At 40.5% G+C, this 25,844-nt stretch overlaps 1 protein-coding gene across 3 annotated transcripts in view; it reads left to right on the forward strand.

Annotated features, from left to right (window-relative positions):
• Nucleotides 1-25,844, forward strand: part of GHR (growth hormone receptor) — a 272,938-nt gene that overhangs the window by 109,410 nt on the left and 137,684 nt on the right. For 2 of the 3 annotated variants that reach the window (XM_040496277.1, XM_040496270.1), the window contains exon 3: nucleotides 19,452-19,532. In XM_040496277.1, coding sequence (XP_040352211.1) covers nucleotides 19,463-19,532 — 70 coding nt within the window. In that variant the 5' untranslated portion in view covers nucleotides 19,452-19,462. Of the gene's footprint in view, nucleotides 1-19,426; nucleotides 19,533-25,844 lie in introns of those variants that run through there. The other variant, XM_040496262.1, reaches the window with a different exon arrangement.

Raw genomic sequence — 25,844 nt, forward strand, 5'->3', positions numbered from 1 at the left:
AAAATTTCAGCCTATGTTTTTGTGCAAGTCCTGTGTAATTACTCTTTCCAACTACCCTTACAGTTGAGCCTAAAAAATTAGGTGAAAATGACCTTCTTCTTTCAAGGATAAGCTAGAAAGATCTATGCTGGCTGGTCAAAAAAACCATTGGCCCCTCGGTCCTTTGCCGGTGTTCAAACCCACATTTTCTGTGATTCTTCTGCAGAGTGACTTCCAGAAGTGTTCCCCAGATCTAGGTAGCTCTTATCCATGTGTTTGGTGACCAAGCACATCAACATCCAAGCCAACGGGAGTGGAGAAGGGGAAGTAGAGGAGATGTGCATTTCCCTGAAAGATGCCCTTGCCACTTCTGCTCACATCCTCCTACCCAGTACTGAGTCACGTGACACAGTTTGCTGCAAGGTTGTCTGGGAAACGTCTTCTTGCACTGGATTCCATTACTAGTTGAAAGTAGAGTGAGTGACTATTCAGCACAACTGGTAAATATGAGACCACCTTAATGGATTGTGGTATGAGTACTGTGGAGAAGGAAAGTCATTTGAATGTCTTATTCAGAAGGGTGTCATAATCACAGTTGTGTTTCAACACATAATCTTTGTGTAAAAAATGGATTGGAGGGAGTCTTATTGGATGTTAAGAGGGCATTCCTGAAGTCCGAGTGAGACAGAGTGGCTGGGACTTGGTGATAGCAATACAGAGGATAAGGGCATGAAACGAATTCAAGATGCTGAAGAGGTGATGTTGACAGAGGAAATGGGGACAGAGGAGGTAGAGAAGATGGCCGGGTAACTCCTCTGTTTCTGGCTTGTGCTACAAATACTGCAGGAACACCAAGTTGAGGGAGGAAGTGTTTTTGAACCCCTGAATTCAACTTCAGAAATGTGCTTTAGAGACCTCCGTCAGGAAGGCTGCCTCTACACATCCAAAATATGAGTTCGTAATAAATTAACCTCCAATTCACAATTAATGAGACTCCTATCTAGTCATTGTTAATTAACCTAGTCAAGTGAATGTTCCCTTGTGAGGTTTTCTTATATTATAGGACTTTGTGTGGATGATGTCATAGAATGGTTTCTTGCATACAAACTTAGGAAAGCCAAGTAGGCAGAAAGGAGTTTTCACCACCAGCAGGCCTTGCTAATTCCGGCTGTGGTCACAAATCATGAGCAGTGTTCTCGTACTAATAGGATGGACGGGAGTGTTGATCATACACAGGAATGTTAGTAACATAGCCTTGCATTTATAACAACTCAGCCCGCACTCGGTGATGGAAATCATCATGATGTTCCAACCATGTGAGGAACAACAAGAAAGATGGTGAAACTCCAGAGCTAGAAAGCAGTTATTTTGTCTCTTGTGCCGCTTGTGGACCTCATTCACTAAATGTTGAGTGTGTAGCACCTTTTGCTGACTTGTGATTTTTTTCATAGAGAGACCTACTTCTCTTTATTACAAGTTAATTCAAAAGAGAAACCCGCGTAATCTCAGTACTATGTCCTCCTGCCAGTCAACCCAAATATCCTATTAGTGGGATAGATATCCAGTTAGTATGTAGGTAGTACTAATAATTTTCTAGTCCACTACTTTGCACTGTTGATACTATGGTTAAACATTTAACAGTTAAGTGTGTTAAGATTTCCAATGGGCACTAATGCTTTGGAAGTCATTCATTTATCCTTCATTTAACAAGTATTCAAAGTGTTACAGTCTGGGCACTTGGTATACATCAGTGAAACACCAGTGAATATAGCAGATGGACACCTCTGCCCTCTGAGAGCTTTCATTTTTGCGCTCCTTAGACCACGGGATTAGAGTTAGTTACGGCTATCACTGTCGTCAGCCTGTCCAGCTCGTACTCTTTGTTGAATTTTAACACTTGGCTGCCTTCTCCTCTGGCCTGGCTGGCTCTACTGTGATGTTGTGATGGGTCTCACGAGGCTCCAGCCCAGGCCTGGCCTTCACTTCAGTTGGCAAAACCCAAAGACGTTCTGGGCAAAGGTCGGGGGGTGGGGGGAGGTTGTTATATGAGGCAAGGGTGGGGTGCTTTCTCTTCTCTTCTGGGACCAGAGGCGCGCGCGCGCGTGTGTGTGTGTGTGTGTGTGTGTGTGTGTGTGTGTGTGTGTGCGCGCGCGCGCGCGCGTGCCCATGTGGGGGGGGCGGGGCTCACGAGAGGAAACATAATTGATTGGAGAGGATTTTGCTGCCATATATAAGTGAAAGCAGCAAGTCCGAGAAACTAGTGATTAAGACATGCCAAGCAGTGACCAAGAAATTCACCATATTCCACCTTCATGCCTCCTCTTTCTGACAGATTTTAACCAAGTTTGAATAATATGGTCTGCTTGCACACATGACTGAATGAAAAAGGGCATCTAAAAACCTCTTGCCGTAAAGCCCAGAGGAAACCCTATGAAAATCCAGCTTCTACTTCAGGAATGTCTGCCGGACTATTTGTTAGCGTGCCGTTCTTTTTAACTTTGATTAAGAGGCTGAGAGTCAGGTCTCTTTTTTTTTTTTTTTTTGATGTAAATCTCTGATGGCTCAGCCAGTTGCTTTCTTTCTTCTCCCACCTCACTCTTTCCCCTAACTGCCCTAATTTCCCTTGCTCCCTCTTTCCTCTACTTCTTCATCCTTCTCCTTTCTACTCGAAACAAAACCCCCTTTCCTTGTGCTGGAGTTCATAAAATATTATCAGAAAAAACAGATTTTTTTTGCGTATCAGAAATGCATGTTTATTTTTTTTATCTGAAAATGACTTAAATTTTTAGAGAAATGATTTTATTATAGAAATTGGATTTTGTTTTTACACAGAATATAAAGATTGAAACCAATGGTGTAGTGCTTCTACACATAAATTAGGTCAAGTGACTTCACATATTAAAAAGAGGTAAGAGAAATATTCTGGTTAATCAGATTCAAGAAGCAAACAGGACACAAAAACTGTGCAGATAAGACCCAGTCAGTAACTTTAGTTAGGACACTGCAGATTATACTGGAGTAACACGTTTGTGGGGCTATAGCATGTACCACATTAAAACGGCAAGGAAAAGCTAGAAAGGCTTGACTGAGGGATTTTCCTTAAGCAAATTAACTTCTTGTCAACTGCCAAAACAAAACAAAACAAAACAAAACAAAACAAAACAAAACTGAACATATGAATGTTAGTGTACTGAAGGCATACTCCTTAGCTGAACATGTGAGATATAATTTGGGTTTCCAAACTTTGTTCTTTGAATGAAAGGCTAGTTTTCTGATTATTTAAGGGGCTCATACATTTTGAGAATGTCAATAGAGATTATAATTTTCATTCAAGAAATACTTCATAGTTTTGATTCTGGTCCATGTGTGCTTTTCATTTTCTTCTAGGTTTTCTGAAGTCTTAGAAAAGGTCAACACTTTTTTGTGTATATGTTTATATTTATATGATTAGCATACAGTGTTGTATTAGTGTCATGTGTACAATATAATGATTGAACATTTCTATACATTATTCAGTGCTCATTATGATAAGTGTACTCTTAATCTCCTTATCCATTTTACCTATCCACCCCACGTCCTTTCTGGTAACTACCAGTTTGTTCTCTGTATTTAAGAGTATGAATTTTTGTGTCTTTTTTTTTTCTGTGTTATGTTTCTTAAATTCTACATATGATATTTATCTCTCTGATTTATTTCACTTAATATAATACCTTATAGATCCATCCATGGTATACCATCCATGGTATGTGGTGTGTATGTATGTATGTATGTGTGTGTGTGTGTGTGTGTATATATATATATATATACCACATCTTCCTTATCCATTCATTTGTTGATGGACACTTGGATTGCTTCCATATCTTGGCTCTTGTTTTTTGTTTTGTTTTGTTTTGTTTTGTTTTGTTTTGTTTTGGCTCTTGTTAATAACGCAATAAACCTAGGGGTGCATATATCTTTTTGAATTAGTTTTTTTTTTTTTACTTTCCTTGGGTAAATACCCATTAGTAGAATTACTGGATCATATGGTAATTCTATTTTTTTAAAATATTTTAAGTAACCTCCATGCTGTTTTCTACAGTGGCTGCACCAATTTGCATTCCCACCAAAAGTGCATGAGGGTTCCTTTTTCCTCATATCTTTGCCAACAGCTATTATTTCCTGTCTGTCTTATTCTAGCCATTCTGACAGGTGTAAGGAGAAAAGATACACTTTAAAGAAAAAGAAAACATTACTTTGGTTTTTTGTGCTTCTAGCCTAGCTATGCTTTGTGCTCTCTATGCTTTTGTGCTCTCTATGCTTTGGGTTCCTTACTGCATGCCTGAATCAAGCTATCCCACCATGCCTGATATGATGGAAATGCCACTTTATCTCATTAAAATGCACTCAGATGAACTTTCCACAGAAGGACATGCTCCCACCCCTTAAAATACCCATTTTTAAAACAGTGTCAGGTGTCTCTGTTCATTCCTTCAAAATTCATTTTAAACGGAGTGTGCTAGGCACGTGTGAAATAGCATCTCAGGAGAGAGATGGGAAAATCATGGCTATCTTACATTGCTCTGATAAGGGTTTGTCAAGGCTGTATGGAAGTAGAGAGGAGGGGCTCCTAATTCTATCTGGTAAGTGAAGAAATGCATCTAAGTTGAAGTGACCTTGATCTGAGGGTTGGGGGGATGAGTAACAGAGATGGGTGAAGTCGGAAGAAGACAGGTGGCAGAGGGGCCAAAGAGGTGAAGAGTCTGGAAACTTCAGAGAAGTCCCCTCTCGTGGACAGAGGAAAGGGGCGGTTTGGGAAATTAGTGAAAGATAGGAATGGAAGGGTAGAGAGAGGCCAGGTCAGGGGTGCTGGGTGACCCAGTCAGTTAAGTGTCCAACTTCAGCTCAGGTCAGGCTCTTGCGGTTTGTGGGTTCAAGCCCCACGTTGGGCTCTGTGCCGACAGCTCAGAGCCTGGAGCCTGCTTCTGATTCTGCCCCTCCCTGCCCCTCCGTGCCCCTCCCCTGCTCATGCTCTGTCTCTTAAAAATACATAAACGTTAAAAAAAAAAAAAAAAAAAAAAAAAAAGAGGCCAGGTCAGACTGCCCAGGGCTGGGTGTACCTTTCTAGGAGTTTATCATTTGATAATGAGGAGTCTGAATCAGAGGCTGTTGATCAGCAATTTAGGAAAATCACTGTGGCATCCATGTAGAGGATAGATTTTTGCAAGGTTCTATCCGGGATTATTTTCAGAAATTTCAGTTCAGTTTGGTCCAGACTTTAGGGCTGGTTATGAGTAAACTCCTTTTCTCAATGACTCAAGGCCTCTTTTCCTACCCTAAAGAAGCTGGCAGGGGGCACTCCGCTCCTGCTGAGGGTGGGTAGTGGCCAGCCCTCTGTGGCTGCTAGAAGAACTGGGTGGCTGTATGCCCATACGTGTTATGATTTGCTTGTCCTGAATGTCTAATGATAAATGATATTGCGTATGACAGCACATGTGAGCTGAGGCTAAGTGTGGCTTTTTGCTTCTTGAAATCACAGCAACAGGTGATTGCTCCACAACAATGTGGCGTTGTAGAAAAGAAAAAAAAACACCATTGGAGGAGGGGCAGGAGACCTCGGTGCTGCTCCCAGCTGGGCTGTAACCAGCAGTGGTGTCTCACTGCACTTCGCTTACCTCGGCTGTGAAGTGAAACGTTTGGACTAACATGGTCCTCAGAGCTCCCTCCAACTCTCGGATTCTCACTGGGCTTCTGGCTTCCACATTGGCTCTCCTTCCCTCCATCAGCACTAACCTTGGACTTCCAGACATTCTGATTAAGAGAAAAACTAGCAAAACCACTTATGTTTAAACCAGTTGTAGTTTAAAGAACATAACCTGGTGATCGTGGCAAATAACTTGCAGGAAAATAATTACACTGCATGCTCTGTGCTGTGCTGATGATAAAAGGAAAGCAGAAAGCCACCTGGATACATCTTCTTTTTTCTCTTGACTTTTCCTGCTTGCCCCTCCTGCAAAGGTAGAGAGGAAATTGAATGGGGAATCTGAAGGGACTGAGGGTGAGGTTACTCATGGGGAGGCTGACCTGTGGAAGCTGAGTTCTGCCATATTCCAAACAAGTGCAGCCTTTAGTCAGCATTCGCAGCCATTCGGGTGGGTCCTAGGCAGAATTTTGACCTGTGACCCTCTGTCCCTTTGTGAAATTCTCTCGTGCCTATACCTGGCACCCTCAGACTGTATTCTGGCTGCCCAAAGTTCAGTCCTGGGCCCATCTTCTAACCCCAAAATTGCGCTGTGCTCTCTTTTACCCAAACTAACTTCTAAAGATCCAGAAACTATAGGTAGATGATACTGTGGATGTTCTTGGGGGGAGGGGAGAACTTCCAGTGCTTCTGGCCCACCTTATATCCAGCAATACTCGCCAGCAAAACCAACCCACATATCTGTCCACTCATCGAATCCTGCAAAGTACTTTGGTGGTGGGGTAGAGTAATAAATAGCGGAGGTGGGACTTTTTTCTGCCCTGCAGAGCGTTAGATAGTAACACAGGCACTGAGAACTCATTTATTCCATAAATGGGTTCATCATCTTCTGACTGTGGCATTGTGTATAGCAGAGGTTAAAAAAAGTCCGTGTGGAGGCACAGAAGAGTTAACACTTAACGTTTCTCGGGGAGTGTAGAAGGCTTCATGGAAGCATAAATAGGTTTGTGATTTGTCTGGCAGCAGCCTTAAAAGTAAAGGAAGATAGACCACGAGGAAGGCTGCACGAGGAAAGAGGCAGTGGGGCTAGGACTGGGAGAGGAGGAGTTACATTTCCTAGAGAATTCCGAGGTAGAATCACTCTCTTATAGCATCAAGTTACCTGTGAAAAGGGATGGGGTAACCAAGGTATCTAGTTCAGGTAGCTGCAGAACCCTAACCTCATCAATCAAGACAGGGAATGTGAGGAATGAGATTGGGGACAGGTAGGAGGTGCTGAGTTCAATTTGGGCAGGAGTTATTTCAGATGCTTATGGGTATTAGTCCCTATGTCTGGGGAACCTGCTCTCTAGTTCTGCAGTATTTACATGAGGCTTTATATAAACTGCCACCCTGGGGATTCCCTGTAGCTTTTCTTCCTCATTTGGAAGTAAAGTTTTAGTTGGTAACATGATCACAAGAGGTTGGGTACAAAAAAAATTCATTTGAATCAGTTTTCAGGTTAGAAGATAAATGTTGTATTACTGTTCTACAAGATATGAAACTGAAATCACCCAAAGAGATTACAATGGAAAAGCACTGAAGTGTTTGTTTCTTTGACTTCTTGGTAGGTGGACAGTCTCTGTGATTCATTAGTGAGTGGGTCAGGGTTTGGCTCAGCCTGCTTGTTCCAGTCATCCTCCACCAGCCAACTGATTTAGGAGAAACATGGCCAGCTCATTGAATTTCCATTTCCTGAGTTACGTTGTGGTCTCATGGGGTGGTAAACACAAGGCTCCTGGGAATTAAATGTTTAATGCAAAGGACTAAAAACAGGCTCTCCTGAGCCAAGATGTTAAATTTACAAGGACATGTTGCAAAGATAGCCTGTACTTCCCCCTTCCAAACCACCTTTTCCATAAAATAAATGCTGCTTATCCTTGTCTTCCCCCTACCCTATTCTGTCATAGACCTTGACCTTTGTTTTGATTTACCTTCCCATTGACACATCATCTGTTTTTTAATTCCCTGGCTAAACCTGGGGTTAAGATGAGAAGCAAGGCCAACAAACTAATTCAGACAAGTGCTCGCAGTGTTTCTCACTTTCCCTGGGATCATCTCATGTCCAGATCTATGTGTTCAAAAAATAAATTCCATCAAATGACCCAGAGGTGATTAGACTCTAGGAATTCAATTTCTACTAGCCAAGCTCAAGAGATGGACCAGTATACCAGAATGCCAGTTCATTCATTTATGCTCCATTTCATCTGTCAAGCAATTTCATTTCAGCTATTTATTGTGTTAGTTATCCAGAAAGAGAAGAAACCCAGAAAGTAAGATAAGAATCAGAAGTTCATTTGGCAATCGTAGAGTTGGAATAGAGGGAACTGAATGACTTCAGGTGAGAGCATCACCTAGCTCTGAGAGATTGTTGTACCTGTTTCCATATTGGCACATTCTTGTTGGCTGATTAAAGTGCTCTTGGCCAAGGATAGTTGGAGGAGACAAAGCCACAGATTATTTGGTATCTAAGTTTTTTTTTTTTTTTAGCATTCCTTATCCATCATTAATTGATTGAACTAGATTGCCTCTCAAGTCACAAGTTTCTGTGCTCTGGAAAAAGGCCCTTATTCACTTGGACATGTTTCAAAGGTGACTGGATAATTATCTTCCTGATTGATGTTTAGGAAATCAACCTAGGACTCTCTAATAGACTTTTGGAGACTGTGTTAGTTTCTATTGCTTCCATAAGCAATCATCATAAATGTATTGGTTTATAACAATACCCATTTAATACTTCACAATTCTGTAGGTCAGAAGTCTGGACACAGCATGGCTCAACTGAATTCTCTGCTTAAAGAATGCTGAAATAAAAAAAAAAAAACTTTTTAGGGCTCTGTTCCACACTCCTTAAGATTGCTAACCCAATTTAATTCCTTGTCATTGTAGGACTGTCTTCTCTGCTCCCTTGATGGCTGTCAGCTAGGTGCCAGTTTTCGCTCCTGTTTTCATCTGCCTGCATTGCATCTCATGTTTTCTATGCCATCCCCTCCAGCAACAGCACATCAAATCTCTCTCACATTTCTCACCTCTCAGGCTTCCTCTTCCGCCACATCTCATTGATTACTTCTGTTTTATAGGATAATTACATGGACTCACCTCAGTGATCTAAGATAATCTCCTTATTTTAAAATCCGTTGATTAGGGGCGCCTGGGTGGCGCAGTCGGTTAAGCGTCCGACTTCAGCCAGGTCACGATCTCGCGGTCCGTGAGTTCGAGCCCCGCGTCAGGCTCTGGGCTGATGGCTCAGAGCCTGGAGCCTGTTTCCGATTCTGTGTCTCCCTCTCTCTCTGCCCCTCCCCCATTCATGCTCTGTCTCTCTCTGTCCCAAAAATAAATAAACGTTGAAAAAAAAAATTTAAAATCAGTTGATTAGTAACCTTAATTACATCTGTAGAATTCCCTTAGGGAAGTACCTAAATTAGCGTTTGATTGAAAACCCAGAAATGGTCATCTTGAGGGGACCTCATCAGCAACACTTTGAAATAATGTTTCATCATTCCTTGAGTGATCTTATCTGTGAATGATTTCATCCATTACATGTATTCTTTTTATCTTGCCATTTCATGGGATAATATTTTCTTTTCCTACCTTTATATTTAGTATTTCAACCCCAGTTGGCATAGAAGGCTTTCTATTGCAAAAATTACATTTATTGGTTGACTGGATGAGAAAGATTGATGTTTTGTTTTGTTTTGTTTTGTTTTCTCTCCCTCCACTCAGCTGAGGAAGGCTCCCTGGGGCATATGAGCTCCGTTTGCACAGACTGAAACATCATAGCACATTTGGTTTGGACTAAGTCAGTGATTCTTAACCCTAGCTGCACTTTAGAATCACATAACAAATGTTAAAGTGTTAATACTCAGGCCCCACCACAGAGATGCTATGCTGTTGTATATATGGTAAAGGCAGGGCATTTTTTTTGTTTGTTTGTTTCCCACATGGTTCTAATTTGCAGTCAAGGCTGAGAACTATTGATATGCTCCAGACATTCTGTTTTGAAGATAAGGAAGCTGAGGCTGAGGGTGAGAAATGATTTGCTGAAAGTCCCATAACCAGTGACAGATCTGGTGCTCTGTGCCAGTTCTGTGCCACAAGCAAAGGGTTTATGATTTAACTGTACGTAGATTTCAGTGCTCGGTAATTATATGTAAAATGGATGTAAGAAAGGACTGGAGCATCCTGCCTCTTGGTTTCGTAGCAAGACTTATTTCTTTCCAGGACTTTAAGAAACTGTTACATCTTGAAAAATGACTGTTTCAAGGTCCCTTCTCAGCAGCTTATTCTGCTCATGAGCAGTAATGAGCGCACATACATTCTGCGGTAGCCAGGGAGCTGGCCACATGGACACCCACAGTCTCTGTGTCCCTGAGCTGCACACTTTCACATGGTAGCCACTTAACTGCATGTGACTGTGGAACACTTGAAATCTGGCTTGTGCCAGATGGGCTTGTGATGGGCTGCGTGAAATACACACTAGATTCAAAGATTCCATATGAAAAATACCTCAATGCTTTTCATATTTACTATATGATGAAATAATATATTAGATATATTGGGGTAAATAGGATATCTTATGAAAATATTAAAAAATTAAAATTTTATGTATTTCTTTTTTAACGTGGTTACTCGGAAATTCGAAAGTACATATGTGGCTGGCACTTGTGTCTCACATTATATTTCTGTGACCCAGCACTGTCCTAGAGGACATCTTCTATTAAAGCTATTAACAATGAATGGTCCAAGTCCAAACTGTTACACGTCCTATGATCTCGAAGAGTGAAGCGGTATATTATAAACTTCCTGGAGCTGAGACTTGACATTGATCTGCCCCGTGTCTGCCATCTATCTGGCAGCCAGTCAGTCTGGCCAAGTAGACTCCTTTCTATTTATATATATAGGCTTAAAGGAGGTGGGGGGATGCCCCATGTCATGGAAAGCGCACACTTTATAGCTCTTAAGTAACGTACCCGCAAGTAGGCCAGGTGCTGTTGGAGGCTGTAAGGCCTAGAGATGAATATTATATCCCTTGAGCAATACTCCTAAAGAACCTACTGTGTCAGCATTTATGAATTATTACCGCCCTTGACAGGCCGGAGCACTGAAAATATTGTGGTCTGACCCTGTCCATAATTCGAATCCAAACTTTTCCTCTTTCTTTTTTTCTTGCCCTCTGTAGCTTTCCTGCCTCACTGGTACTCTGCTCATGTGCTCGGTTGGCCTAGTTTCATATTTACGGTGCAGCATGGGAAGGTGAAGACAGGCCTTGGAGACTCTGGGCATGGTTCTGTCGGGGGATTCATGGAACCTCTCAAAGTTCCTCTAAACTTTTGTATTCTCAACGTTAAAATGAGGCTGTCTTTCACAGAGTCTTTGTAAAAGTTGAATGAAATAATAAGGCAGTTTTTAGGGGAAGCATCTACTCTATGTCAGGCCCAAGGCTAGTTGTTGGGGACACAACGTGTACGTGAGGCAGACCTCCTGCCCCCAGTTACTCACAGCTAAAAGAAGAGAAGGACAAGGAGCCTGGCAGCGTCGGGACAAGCAGTCCTCAAAGAATGGCAGCTTTCATTACATTGCGCAGCCTGGGATTTGGCTTACCACAAAATCACGGATGGCATGCCGATGAGGGAACTGAGGCCCACAATGATTGAATGAGTGCCTGAGTTACCAGGTCAGGCAGTGTCGGGCTGGCACCAAGGCTTGGGATTGCTGACACCTTCTCTGGAAATGCTTTTTCCAGAAGATCATATTGCCTCACTCTTGGTTTCTCAACTTGTTTGCCTTAAAAGAACAAGTTCGTTTTGGACTTGATGAAAGGAAAGAAGAGTTTCTCCCAATGTTTGCTCTATATGTTATCTGGGTCTGTTAGTAAGTCCTTTTAGTGCACTGACTTACTTTACTAATCATTGTCAGATTATCATTTCATCAAGGTAACGAATGTTTTTGCTTGAAGACTTCACTCACTGTGATCATGTCTTCAACAGCTATCCATTTCCTATTAAATTAGGTAAAACAAAACCAATTTCTATCTGAGAGTTTGAAAGAAATTCCAACATCTTCAACTTTGTTTAAAGTATATTCTCCATGTTCTATATGATGTATCACACTAAAAAAATAAATGATTTAAAAAAAAGCCACTTGTGAAAAGAGAGAGACACAGCAGAAATCCAGTAAGAGACTTGCTTTTTCAAATTCTGTTTTGGAAAAACAAAAATGACTCTGTAGGTGCAGTGGTATAAAGTATGATATAAAAAGGAACGCACTGTTCAAATACGTACCTATGCAATTGATTTTCTCTTTCATGTGAGAGATACACCCACATTGTGAATCAGTGAATGCACCAAGTGAGTCAAGCTGGGTGAGTTTGGCCACCATCCACAAGGGTAGTTGTTATGTCAAGGTACTGCAAAGTGCCACCGGATCTTACTAATAAACTCAAACAGGTTGCCCATGCACCAATAAAGGTCCACTCCTAGCAGAATGCCCATGCAGACCAAGATAGGGGCAGCACTAAGTATTTAGTGCTGAAAAGGCCTGTATTGTTTCACTTCTCCAGAAAGGAAGAGTTTAATACCAAAATTCCTATAACCCAGCTGCTTTTTGTATTCTCACAGGGAAAGTCCTAGCTTGAAGTCAAGCCTCTTATCATTGGAATTCATCTACCCAGTTCTCATCTCTAGAAATGCATGATTCACAAGACAAATGATCTGGACCCAGTTAACAACAGCATAGACTTTTTTTTTTTTTTTACAACAGCTGAGATAGTAATTACGGGTGAAATCAACCTCTAGATTTTTTCCCACAACTGGGCATCCATGTCAAAGGTGTACAATTGCCTATACACCCAAGCAAAAATGAGCAGCATTCCTGCTTTATCCCAGAAGATGCACACATTACATTATGATGACTCTTCATTTTCCTCGGACCCTTATGTGATGTAAGTGCATGATTGAAGAAGTGAGTGGTACATGTTGTGGCTACCCGAGAACATATTTACTGACTGCTTTACCACCTCCCTAGGCTTCTATTTCATGATATATAGATGAGGGCGCCAACCCCAATCCACCCAATGGAAGCATTACAAAACATAATCTATTTATTACTAGTATCAGAAAGAGTCTAATAAAGAACTTATTTATTGGATACATGTAAAATGCTTTCAATAGAACATCTCATTTAATCTCCTCCTGATTTTCCTATGAAAAAGGTAATAAGATTATCATCCTTATATTAGAGACTAGTAAACAGGTTTGGTAAAGCTAGGATTTGAACCTAGCTCTCTCTGACTCCAGAACACATGCACTTAGCCCCAAGCTCACCCTCTCTGTAAATGATGATCAAAGATGGCATTTATGGTAGAGGCTGATGCTAATTTCTAAAGACTTGGGAAAATATCTGTCAATGATTATTAACTAAATATGATCAGCAAAGAGTAAAACAGATGACATCAAATGAAATTGTGTCCAGGGTCCACTCAGTAGTCCTGTCTCTTACATCTTCTATCAATGTCAGCAGATTAATCTTTGTACCTGTCACCTGCATGGAGCCTAGATAACATCATTCATTTCCTGAGCTGATGGTGTGCTGGGTCCCGTTTGTACTAGCTTGTGGGTCCACGTTCAGTGACTTCAGGCAATCCAGGTTCAGTGACTTGATAACTTAAAATCAGCCGTGGTGAAGGTATTTATACCAAAGAAAGTGGTAAATGCTACCAATCATGGTCCTTCTTTCTCTCTCTCTCTCTCTCTCTCTCTCTCTCTCTCTCTCTCTCTCTGTCTCTCCCTCTGTCTCTCTCTCCCTCTCTTTAAATTCCAGAGAGACAGTTGTTACACATTTATCAGTGCACCACTGTCTATGACTCAAAGAGAGATACAGTGTGAATTGTCACCCTTCTAAAGGTAAACTAAGGCATACTGAGTACCCTAAAAAAAAAAGCCTACAAAAATAATCATGCCTAATTCTTCAGCGAATCTTCAGTCCCCATCATTCTGCATTTGGGACGACCTCTTAAAATATAACCACAGGATTTGATACATCATTAGAAATATAATTTTTTATTATTGTTTGTTACAAAAGCATATATGCCCACTGTAACAGTTTAATGTTTCTGAATGCAAGTACAAGCATACAAACCATAATATGTATATGTTAGTGTTGTCAAAGAGAAATATAAAATATAATGAAAGCCACTTTTGTGATTTTAAATTTTCTACTGATCATATTTAAAAAATAAAAAGAAACAAGGAATATTAGTTTTCAATAATATATTTTATTTAACCCAGCAATCCAAAATATGAGTTTAACATATAGTAAGCATAGGCCTTGTCAAAATATTTTGCATCCCTTTTTTGTACTAAGCCTTTAAAATCCGTGTATATTTTACACTTATAGCACATCTTAATTTGAATGCTAACATTTCATCAGAAATACTGATCTGTATTTAGATTTCATAAAAATCTAGATTCACTAGATTCACGTCTCAACCTGTCCCAAATATACTTAATTAAATGCTTAATTAAACTATCTAATTGAAATTTTGTAAAAATTTTGCATACTTATTTCCTCAGTTACATTAACCCTGTTTCCAATGCACCACGGACACTGAATTGGTAACTGAATTGGTTAATGCAGGTACATATGATCTATGCTTTAAATGTTTTATAAAAAAGGAGACTTAGTATATATAATATTCCGAAAGGCCTTTTTCCCTCACACATTACACATTTAAAATAATTTCCTATCCTGTATTCCCCATTAGATTCTGAGAAGAGAGAAATCTCAGCAAAACTAGTGAAGTCAGTAATGTTTGTGAACTTTTTCTGTCTCACTAACGGGAAAGAAATAAAATGACCTTAGGCATTTTAGGTCTGAACAATTTTCAAGTGACCACCACTATAAAAAGTGGGTAATGACACGAACAAATGCAAACTATTCAAGTAAGTGCCCAGTACTAATTACAATGGGTTGTTACAAATACTCTTTTGGATTAGCCTCTTTTTCAGCATTGAGTTCTTAGCACAGCTTCACCAGGAAATCAACTCGATTCAGTTTTGCAATATTTCATTACTAATCAACACCTGCATCAGAAAGTACACATTTATTAGGTTATCTAACTAGAGTCTTGGTTTTGCAATATAAACACCTCTGCTTCTGTAGGGATTTTTTAGTCAGCTCTTACTTTTTTGGTATCAGAATAGCTAGTTCAGTAAAATGAAAATTTGGGGATATATTATTTCTATCAATTCAGCTGCCACTCTGGTATTTTGCCTTAACAGGGCTACCAGTTCCTTAATCTTCCATACTATTCCTCCTATATATAAATATGCTAACATCATTCTTCTAGGGATGCTGTTGACCTCTTTCCTTTTAAATACTTGATACAAATCAGAGGGTGTAGGTAACTGTGGGTGGTGGTTCATTTTGTCCCTGCCAAATTACAAACCAGATATGAACACATGTTCCCTTATATGGCTTAACATGGTTTTTAAGATTACTTTTAATAAAGTTGATATGGGGGTTCTTCCTGAAATAGTCTAGTCTTCACATTAAATTCATCTGGTACTCATCCTCTCTATGTAAATATCTCTAAAATCCAGTAATGACCTCATTCTCACTCCCAGTCTTTGGTCTCCCACCTTCATCTTCCTACCAGACATTTCTAACATTTCCACAAGTCTTTCAATCACTGTTAAATCACTTTAATACCAAATATCCCAAGACAGTCATGTGATCTTATCCTTTCTAAACAGCTCCGATCCCAAAGTTCCGATTTCTATCAATAGCGCCATCTTTCCTCCACACATATATTCAGCCATTTACAATAGACATGTGTTATCATCTTCTGTATCCAGTCATCACCATATCTTGTCAGTATTTCTCAGTGATACTTAATGAGGAAAGTATGAGGGGCAGATTTAGCCCAAGAATAATCCATTTTACACATGCTTTGCCTATCCCAAAACTAGTGACTTTCTGATTAATACGAGTTGAAATGCTATTTCGGGCTAGTCCTCCTTTGCCAGTCCAGTTTTATTCCCCTTTATTCATAGTTTCAAACCTGTTCTCTATCTCACCAGCTCATTCCAACTACTGCCCTGAGCTAATCAGATCCAAAGCCACACCCAGGACATTTGTACCATCCGAGCTCTTACCCATAATGCATGTTCACATCCTACCCCCACTAGTCCTTACCTAGCACAATCTTCTCTGTCATTCAGTCGCTCGTTATTTCCCCACTCTGATCTTTCTTTCATTTTTAGGTACACTTCCTCTTTTCATAATTTCACGTGCCTGTCTTGCCTAATTCTTGGGGTAGAGAACCATGATTGTGATTGCTTTTGTATTCTCCATTGTGCCCTGCACAATTCTAGAACTAAGAATTCAACAACTACTTGCTCATTTTAAGATTAAAAAAAAAAATGGAAGCGATTCCTTTCTTGGCCTGGAATTGGTTATAACATATTGGAAAAAAATATCATGTTTAATCTCCATCTCTTCTCACGTCTTTATGTACCGTTTTATAGCCGAGGAATAAAAGTCAGTATATCACAGGCCTAACTGTGATTTGGAAGTCTCCTCTGCTGGGCAGTTTATAGAATGAAAACTCACACCAGCGGATTACACTGCTTTTCAGCTAGCTCTCCCTTGTGGAAGTGGGGGTTGGGGGCATGGGCAGGCAAAATGCCTCAGGCTTTGAAAGTGAAAATGGTGTGAGTTCCATTATGCAAGAATAGAAACTTGTCTCCCCCACCCAACCACCGCCCCACCCCAAATGAAAATCTTGCTGTGAGGCTATAGCCAAAGAATGCATAAATATCAGTAGAAATTTACAGAGGTATTTTCCCCAGAAAAATATTACAAACTTACATTGTAAAATAAGAACCCAGTAGGCTAAGGTGCAATTTGGTAGATTCCTCTGGAGTACCTGCCTCTACATAGAGACTTATGGTGGGGAAGGGGAATAATGGTACTTTCTCCTTCTCACATGGGCACATCACTGATGAACTACATTAAAGTTTCAGACTTTGTGTGTTGACACTTTGTCCTCTCCTAGGGACATTTTTCTCTCAGCTTAAACCTAATAAAGAAGGCTCCTCTCACCTAGAAGCTGCCACATGGAGTTCTGCAAAACTGAAGAGAGCAGCCTCTAGTCAAATCGAACAGAATATCCATGAGCCCAGCCACATGCTGGCTCTGGGGACCGGTCAGTAAGGAACTACTTTCAGAGTCAGCCCCACTGAGCCAGCAACAGTGGAAGGAGAGTTTTAGTCTTTGGATGAAGCAGTTAGCTCTTCCTGAATCCAGCCACACTTCTCCATCGTCTTCTCTGCTCCCTAGTTGGAGCGAGACTTGGGGCCCTATGCAGTGCTCTCAGTGCAGTGACCTGTTCTTATCTCCTAGGGATAAAATAGCAGTTTTAAATACCTCCTTTTCTGTAGGGCTGTGCAAACAGATGTATGGCTAATTTTGCTCTAAGGACTCTGATTTGTTTGTTTCTTTATGAGATAGAATGCGTTCTATGGAGATATGTTGTGAAAATTTGAAAGAGGTGAAGTTCATTTGCAGGCAGCAGCTTTCAAAAGTTTGGGGACGAGAGGGAGCCAACTACAATTCATCTGAAGCAAAACTCGCTTGTTTCTGGCATCTGCCAAGTGTCTTTGAAATATTTGAAGATGTGACTTCCAAACCAGAGAAAGCAGCCTTCTGAGAAAGGCAGACCTATTCATATCTTGATTCAGTTGGGAAGCAAAAAACCCTGCCTAGAACTGGAACTCTCTGTTACAACCTGATATCGAGAGAGCAAGTGCCAGAGGAGGTGTCTCTACCTGACACTAAGTGCATTGGGGGATTGCTACGAAAACTAACACTGTTCAGAGCCCAGTTCCTCGATGCCTTTCCTCCTTACAAACACACACACACACACACACACACACACACACACACACACACACACACCAAAACAAAAAAAAACTTAAAAATAAATTTTAAAAGGAAATATACACTTAGCAAAAGGATGGCATTTTCAGCCTTTCACATACTTATTTTTGCCCTTTTTACACATTTCTGCTGACGGCTTCCAGCTAGGATCACATAGCCTATTCACCTAGCAGTAAAGAGAGCCGCTCAGTGGTTCACATTTGCAAAGCAGATGAGGAGGATGCAAAGGCCGTTAGCCCAGAGCCTTCCAGGTTAGGAACCTAAAACATGGATGCTACAATAACTGCAACTCACATTTGTGTGCAATCCTGTAATTGGCAGTGTGTGCACATGCAGTGTCACTCAGTTCTGTCAGTGACTCCGCGAGGCAATGTTTGAGGGCATTCTTTATACGATAGGCATATACATGGGTATTCAGACCCAGGAAGATATTCAGTTTATGTAGAGATGTGTTTTCTTAGAAATTCTTAAGAATGTGAAATCATATGGAACAACAACAAAAAAATGATGGGCCATCCACTATCTAGAAATGAAAGTTTGAAATATCACACTTTATACCTATTCAGAATTACACAGCCATTACTGGGAACCACACCATTCCATTACCCATGAGAACAAATATTCTTGTTCATCATTTCAGCCTGATTAGGGGTAATGAGAAAGGCTATTTCATTATTGTCAAGAATGTACCATAGAGAAAATGAGGCCAATAGAGGCCCCGGTGGAGCTCCCAATGTGATGATCAGGTATGCCTGAGTGATGTGTAAGTAATGTAATTTTATGAAAATATTGCCGCTAAGCTTTAAAGTAGTTGGCATTAGTTGTCAGATGTAGCAACAGCTCTCCAAAGGACAGTGTGCTGAGTTCATGTTAAACCAGCCCAAACCTGTCTCTTCAGAGGTCCTCGAAGTGGACACCTGGCTTATTTATTCCAAAGAAGCTTATTTCCCCCAGGTAAAAGTGTGGGCTGGCTGAGGCATGATCTGCTCCCCTATTCATCAAACTGAAGGGATTAAGGCGTGGCCACACCCAGATAGCTAGCAAGGCCTCCAACTGACCTTTCTTTGAGTGGGGGTGGGGTGGGGTGGGGGGGGGGGGGGGGGTGGTGTTCACATTCCTGGGCCTTTCAGAGACCACATTCTTCCTAAAACAGAAAACAACCCACGACAGGCAGGGTATCCTAGGCAGGCCACCTAGGAAGCACAGGTGTTTTGTTCTCTTGTGCTTCTCACCTTCTCCTTTCTGCTCCCTTCTAGCTACACCTCCTCATGATGGCTCATCAGCATGGGTTTCTAAGTATTAGTTGAGCTCCTTTATTCAGTGAGAAACACTGGAGGAGTTTTACTATTACAAGTGGTTTGTTGTGTTTTGCCTTTTATGGCCTGTCCAGCTCAAGGCCCTATGCTTGGTGATACTGCTGACAAGTTTTTCTATTTCCAGATCAAATTAACGTGAAACCACACTGGCCCTATTATTGAAGCAGTGGGAGGGGGGGAGGGGAGGGGGAGGGGGTCCTTTGTTGTAAAGTGTTTCTAGGGCTGTTGGCCAAGATGGGAAACTCTCTAGTGTCCATGTTATTTCCTGAGGCAAGCACACATGGGAAATAGAATTTATTACAAACCTACTGTTTGCCCTTATGAAAAGTATAATAATATGAGACTCTGGGGCAATGAAAGATTTACTGGGATTCCTTCTGGAACTGACATGCATGTCAGCTCATTCATGGTTTTGTCAGCTTATAAACAGTGTGTAATGATAATGGTCTGCTTTTATCTTACTGTTTTTTGTATGATTACTCCTTTTTGTATGATTGCAGGTCCTACAGGTATGGATTTCTGGCAGCTGCTGTTGACCTTGGCAGTGGCAGGATCAAGCAGTGCTTTTTCTGGGAGTGAAGGTGAGTTCCACTTTCCCATTCCCACCCCCAGTGTTTTGAAATAACACTGAACTTTATTTGTTAAATATAAGTTCTTTGGATGCTTTAATTAGAAGAGGTAAGTTTTAAGTAGCAGCAAATGGGAAACTGGTCTTAGCTTTAAAATCATAAACTGGGAGGACTTTTCTGTGGATGTTTTAGGAGGAATACAGTTTTGGCATCTGATCTTTTCACATCAAAAAATAAATGCTGCAAATCATGCTGAGGACATTTATATTGAAAGCAAGCCAGGTCTCTTGGTCCTGGGAGAGATATTGAAATTGCACTGGAAGGTTGGTTATTAACCTACTGATCACTCTGTTCATCCGTGACTAAGGATATCATCGCCTATTTCCAGAGCTCAGAATTAAGGTCTCTGAATCATATTCTCTGAGAACGGAAATTGCAGGTTTCAAATAAATTTCACCTCTCACACTCTGGATGGTTACCATTTGGCAAAGTGTGAAGGAAGACACAAATGAAAAGAGTTGAATAATGTACTCAGAACTCATGATTTCCTTGGTCATCTCTATAAGTCTCCTTCCTTTTTTATACACTCTTCCTAGTGAAGTCCCAGTACATTCAAACGTATGTCTCACAGCAGAAATAACTGGAGCGAGAATGAGTAATGAAAGGGAATGAGAAGAAGGATGTTCCTGTCCAGAAAGTAAACTCTGCTTATAAAGGGGTACGAGACTTTTTAAAAGATTGTCTTGAGTGCGTGATTTTTTTTCCTTGCTTGAGTGTCCAACATAAGAAATAAAGTCTGTTTCTCCTATGCTCTGACACTGCATTCAGTTGTTGCTTTAAGAGTAGCTGACTCCCCTACTCACTGGGCAACTCATGTTGGAAAACACAGTTTAACAACAGAGGTAGTGCCTTAAGATGTCCTCCCTGACCTTTGAGCCAAAAATAAATCTGTAGTAGTGAGCTGCTGAGGGCCACCAAAGTAAAAAAAAACAAGAAGGGTAAAATACGTTATTTTATCTTGTAAAGCAATTTTAAAATATTTATAGAAAAGAAGTCATAATTGTTTGAAATATTTTTGGGTCTCTCTGGTGTTATAATGTCAACATTGTGCAAGTCAAACATGGAGAGAATTGCAGGCTCCATGTCAGCAGCTTTTCCCATGCCTGGTTTTAGACCCTGGTTCTGAGCCAAAGAATTACAGCTGAGAGCCTCTGCTGTTCCAAAGTCATGGTAGTTTAATCTCTACTTTCTTCATTAAGGTAGCTTTCACTCCACTGGGCAAGGCTTGAGGAATTAAAAAAAAAAAAAAAAACCTGTGAAATGAAAAGTATGGCAAAGGAAATCTTTAAAGAAAATTAAAAACGTAGCCCCAGCTGAAAGAGTAGAGCTCAAGTTACATTTTAGACCTAGAGAGGCTGCGAAGAGCATCTATTTCAGCTGCTTTGACATTTTAGCTTTGACATAAACCTTTAACTTCATAAGGAGAGTGGAGAAAACACTGCCATTAACTGGTTTTATGTTTGCTTTTTGATAGTTTTTTGTTTGCTCTGTTTGGGGGTAACAGAGATAAGAAAACGCATTGGCTTATTGTAAACAAATCATGTAGCCTACCAGTACTTACACATAATAAGTAATTTAGCAAAGGAAAAAAATTCTTTTTTCTTCTGTTTTTTTTTAAATTTTTTTTTAATTTTTAAAAAATTTTTTTTAATTTTTTTTAAATTAAAAAAAATTTTTTTTTTTAATTTAGTGGGCTAACCAAAATTCTTTTGGAATATGTGGCTACTCCAGGGTTCTACCTTAAAATGGCCTGGGGATTGTTATGGATGAGTATGATGTCTACATAAGAAGGTGTAGATGAACATGTTCAAACATGAGCGTGCACGCACATGAGTGTGTTTACCAGTTCTGGCCATCTATCTGATGAGTTCTGCCAGAGGGGTCACGTGACAACGTGGATTGAATCTCAGATGACATTCGGGGGCCATGTGGTCCTTCTTCTGCCAGGTCCAGATTGTAGCCAAATTGTTCTTATGTTGTCTCCCAGTATATGAGGCAGACTAAACATACAGGTAAGAATTTAAAAAAAAAACAAAAACAAAAACCTGCTACCACTGTAGTTTCACCGTGAAACCATTCATTTGAAATCAGTTTGGTCAGGGAAAGATGTGACACTGCTGAGGAAGGCATGTGGCAAGTGTTACTTGGAGAAAAGTTACCTAGGAGCTGGTAAAAGATGACACATCTCTATGCCTAGGGAAGGTTGGCACTTGAAGCCTGGAGCAGGGTTTTTCTTGCTTGGGCAGATGAGTGGTTAGAAATATACCGGCCCTGAGAGGATTTTTCATTATGTCTAATTGCCCTGTGAGAAATTTAATGAGAGCTAAACATGGAACAGTGCACCATTGTGTTAGCTCCGATGTTGTAATAGGTGCCCTCTTGTTGTCTTTCATCCTTATATTAGTCTCTACATCTGCTTCTCATGACCAGTTACGTAGTCTCCGGGACAATTTCTTACCCCAAAATCAGGAATGACCAGCAGTGCCTTATTTTCAGAGGGCCTTCACAGGTTAAACTGTCAACTGGCTGCATCAGAACTGATGTTCCTGGGATGATGACTTTTAATGAGAAATGTGTATAAAGATTTTGAAATATTCTTCAAAGGAGTGCCTGTTATAAATTAGATCACATCTCTGCTACTTCAGTCAGTCCACAACTGAGCATCCTCTTTGACCTCAGCAACCAAACATGGGAGCATATTAGCCCCTGCCCTGAAGAATTTCAGTCTAGTTGGGACATAAGGAACTTCTAGAAATTAATGAGAAACTGTATAGCTTTAAGGTCTAAATTGTGCAATGAATACATATGGTCAAGATGTTCTGAAAAAGAGTAAATGAAGATGGACTGGAATAGTTACTTCAAGTTTAATGTATAGATATTTTTTTAGAGCTTTCTTTTTTCAAAGATTCAACTTAGGGCTATGAGGAATATAGTGATTCTTCTCTCAAGGAAGTTACCATGAGTTAAGAGATCAGGAACCTGCACAAAGAATTGCCGTGTAAGACCATGCCTATTAACAATTGAAATAGTGGCCCCGAACTACACTCCTTAGGAGGAGTGAAGTGTGGAGGGTCACCTCCTGCTGTAGTGAATTAGAACTTCAAGAAGGAGGTCGGTGTTACTCAGCAGAACTACAATACTTGTTTAAGACTTTAAAAGGCTGAGAAGAGCAGGAGGAGACTCTCGGAATAGCCGATGTGATAGAGGAACAACATAAACGGAAGCACACAGGTGTAGGTAGAAGGTGTACATGGAGAACAACTCATTCAGCTACTAAGTTTTTCCCACGTACAGACACTGTATCAGGCAATGAGTGGTTCTATTTTACACATTTGGTATTCAACAGCTATTTTTTGAGCACTTACTTTGCAGAAGGCATATGATTCATTTGGCCAGAGTGTGCTACACATGAGCACTCCATTTGTAATTATTCACTTCGGAAGTAAACTTAGGTCAATAGATTGGAGTTAAATTATAGAAGGCTTAGCAATAGCAAAAGCTTTGTGGAAAAGGCAGGTCTTGCTGGGTCTTGAGGAGTGAAGATGGTATTTGGAGAGAAAGAGAAGAGACAGAGTGTAAAGCATATCCTGCAAGTCATAGTTCTTCTCAAAGCTGTAGGCCATGCATAAGTCCTAATGATGGGACATAATGTGTGTGTGTGTGTGTGTGTGTGTGTGTGTGTGTGTGTGTGTGTAATATGTGTAAATTGCATCTATAATATTTATGTATAATGTACATTATATATATGTGTGTGGATGTGGCATGGATTGCAGGCAAAGCACATAATTAGTATTTTATCGGCAGATTAAAAGGTGCTACATCATTCTGTATCAGTCAAGGTAAGAAATGTGCACTAGGAGTGAGATGCTACATCCTAAAGGAATCAGGGTCCTCAAAATAATATTTTCTGCATATATTTAAACATTTTTTATAAACTTACACAAACTGACACAGCACTTGTGTGGGGAAAAAAAAGACACCTCTCTTCTCATTGCTAATGAGAAGGAAATAATGGAAATAATAATGACCCAGTGGAAGGAACATTGTATTTTTTTTAATAAGCCCTCCCCCCACCCTGACAGTGAGGCCCCACAGGGCCCTGAGAAGTTGCCAAGACCTGTAGGATATATATCAAGCAAGGATTAGAGTCATGGTTATAGTTGGTAACCAGTAAATGGTGTGCCTATCAAATGATTTCAAGAAGTTCTAGGCTTTCCATGCATACTGAAAGTGAAGATAACCTCCACAGAGCTCTAGATTGCTGCTGTCTTCACTGTCACCAGGAGGCAAGAAGAAATCTTTCATTCTGCTGTCATGCCATAGCCTGCATCCATGTACATCAGCAACCCTGTGTCACCTGGTCCTCTTGATATCACAAACCGCTTCCACACTGGAGCTTAGCAGGACGTAGCAGACCAGGCTGAGGAGCTCCTGGCCTCAACAATTTAAATGGTGCCAGTGGAAGATGTGAGCACAGACCTCTGCAGATGATGACACAAAACAGTCTTTCATCAAGTTTTAATCAAGCACTTTTATGGATCCTAGGATGAATTTTTTAATGTTATTTTTTATTTTTTTAAATTTACATCCAAATTAGCATATAGTGAAACAATGATTTCAGGAGTAGATTCCTTAATGCCCCCTACCCATTTAGCCCATCCCCCATCCCACAAACCCTCCCGTAACCCTCAGTTTGTTCTCCAGATTTATGAGTCTCTTATGTTTTGTCCCCCTCCCTGTTTTTATATTATTTTTGTTTCCCTTCCCTTATGTTCATCTGTTTTGTCTCTTAAAGTCCTCATATGAGTGAAGTCATATGATTTTTGTCTTTCTCTGACTGACTAATTTCACTTAGCATAATACCCTCCAGTTCCATCCACGTAGTTGCAAATGGCAAGATTTCAGTCTTTCTGATTGCCAAGTAATCCTCCATTGTGTGTGTATGTATGTGTGTGTGTGTGTGTGTGTGTGTGTGCGTGTGTATATATATATATATATATATATATATATATATATATATCACATGTTCTTTATCCATTCATCCATCGATGGACATTTGGGCTCGTTCCATACTTTGGCTGTCGTTGATAGTGCTGCTATAAACATGGGGGGTGCATGTGTCCCTTCAAAACAGCACACCTGTACCCCTTGGATAAATGCCTAGTAGTACAATTGCTGGGTCGTAGGGTAGTTCTGTTTTTAGTTTTTTGAGGAACCTCCATACTGTTTTCCAGAGTGGCTGCACCAGCTTGCATTGCCGCCAACAATGCAAAAGAGCTCCTCTTTCTCCGCATCCTCGCCAACATCTGTTGTTGCCCGAGTTGTTAATGTTAGCCATTCTGACAGGTGTGAGGTGGTGTCTCATTGTGGTATTGATTTGTATTTCCCTGATGATGAGTGATGTTGAGCATTTGTCATGTGTCAGTTGGCCATCTGGATGTCTTCCTTGGAGAAGTGTCTATTCATGTCTTTAGCCCATTTCTTCACTGGATTAGTTGTTTTTTGGGTGTTGAGTTTGATAAGTTCTTTATAGATTTTGGATACTAACCCTTTATCTGACATGTTGTTTGCAAGTATCTTCTCCCATTCTGTCGGTTGCCTTTTAGTTTTGCTGATTGTTTCCTTCGCTGTGCAGAAGCTTTTTATTTTGATGAGGTCCCAGTAGTTCATTTTTGCTTTTGTTTCCCTTGCCTCCGGAGACGTGTTGAGTAAGAAGTTGCTGTGGGCAAGATCAAAGAGGTTTTTGCCTGCTTTCTCCTCAAGGATTTTGATGGCTTCCTGTCTTACATTGAGGTCTTTCATCCATTTTGAGTTTATTTTTGTGTGTGGTGAAAGAAAGTGGTCCAGGTTCATTCTTTTGCATCTCACTGTCCAGTTTTCCCAGCACCACTTGCTGAAGAGACTGTCTTTATTCCATTGGATATGCATTCCTGCTTTGTCAAAGATGAGTTGGCCATACGTTTGTGGGTCCGTTTCTGGGTTCTCTATTCTGTTCCATTGATCTGAGCGTCTCTTCTTGTGCCAGTACCATACTGTCTTGATGATTACAGCTTTGTAGTATAGCTGGAAGTCTGGGATTTGATGCCTCCTGCTTTGGTTTTCTTTTTCAAGATTGCTTTGGCTATTCGGGGTCTTTTCTGCTTCCATACAAATTTTAGGATTATTTGTTCTAGCTCTGTGAAGAATGCTGGTGTTACTTTGATAGGGATTGCATTGAATATGTAGATTGCTTTGGGTAGTATTGACATTTTAACAACATTTGTT

This window comes from Herpailurus yagouaroundi, unplaced genomic scaffold, assembly GCF_014898765.1.
Source record: "Herpailurus yagouaroundi ecotype Mexico unplaced genomic scaffold, PumYag 29, whole genome shotgun sequence".
Taxonomy (NCBI): Eukaryota; Metazoa; Chordata; class Mammalia; order Carnivora; family Felidae; genus Herpailurus; species Herpailurus yagouaroundi.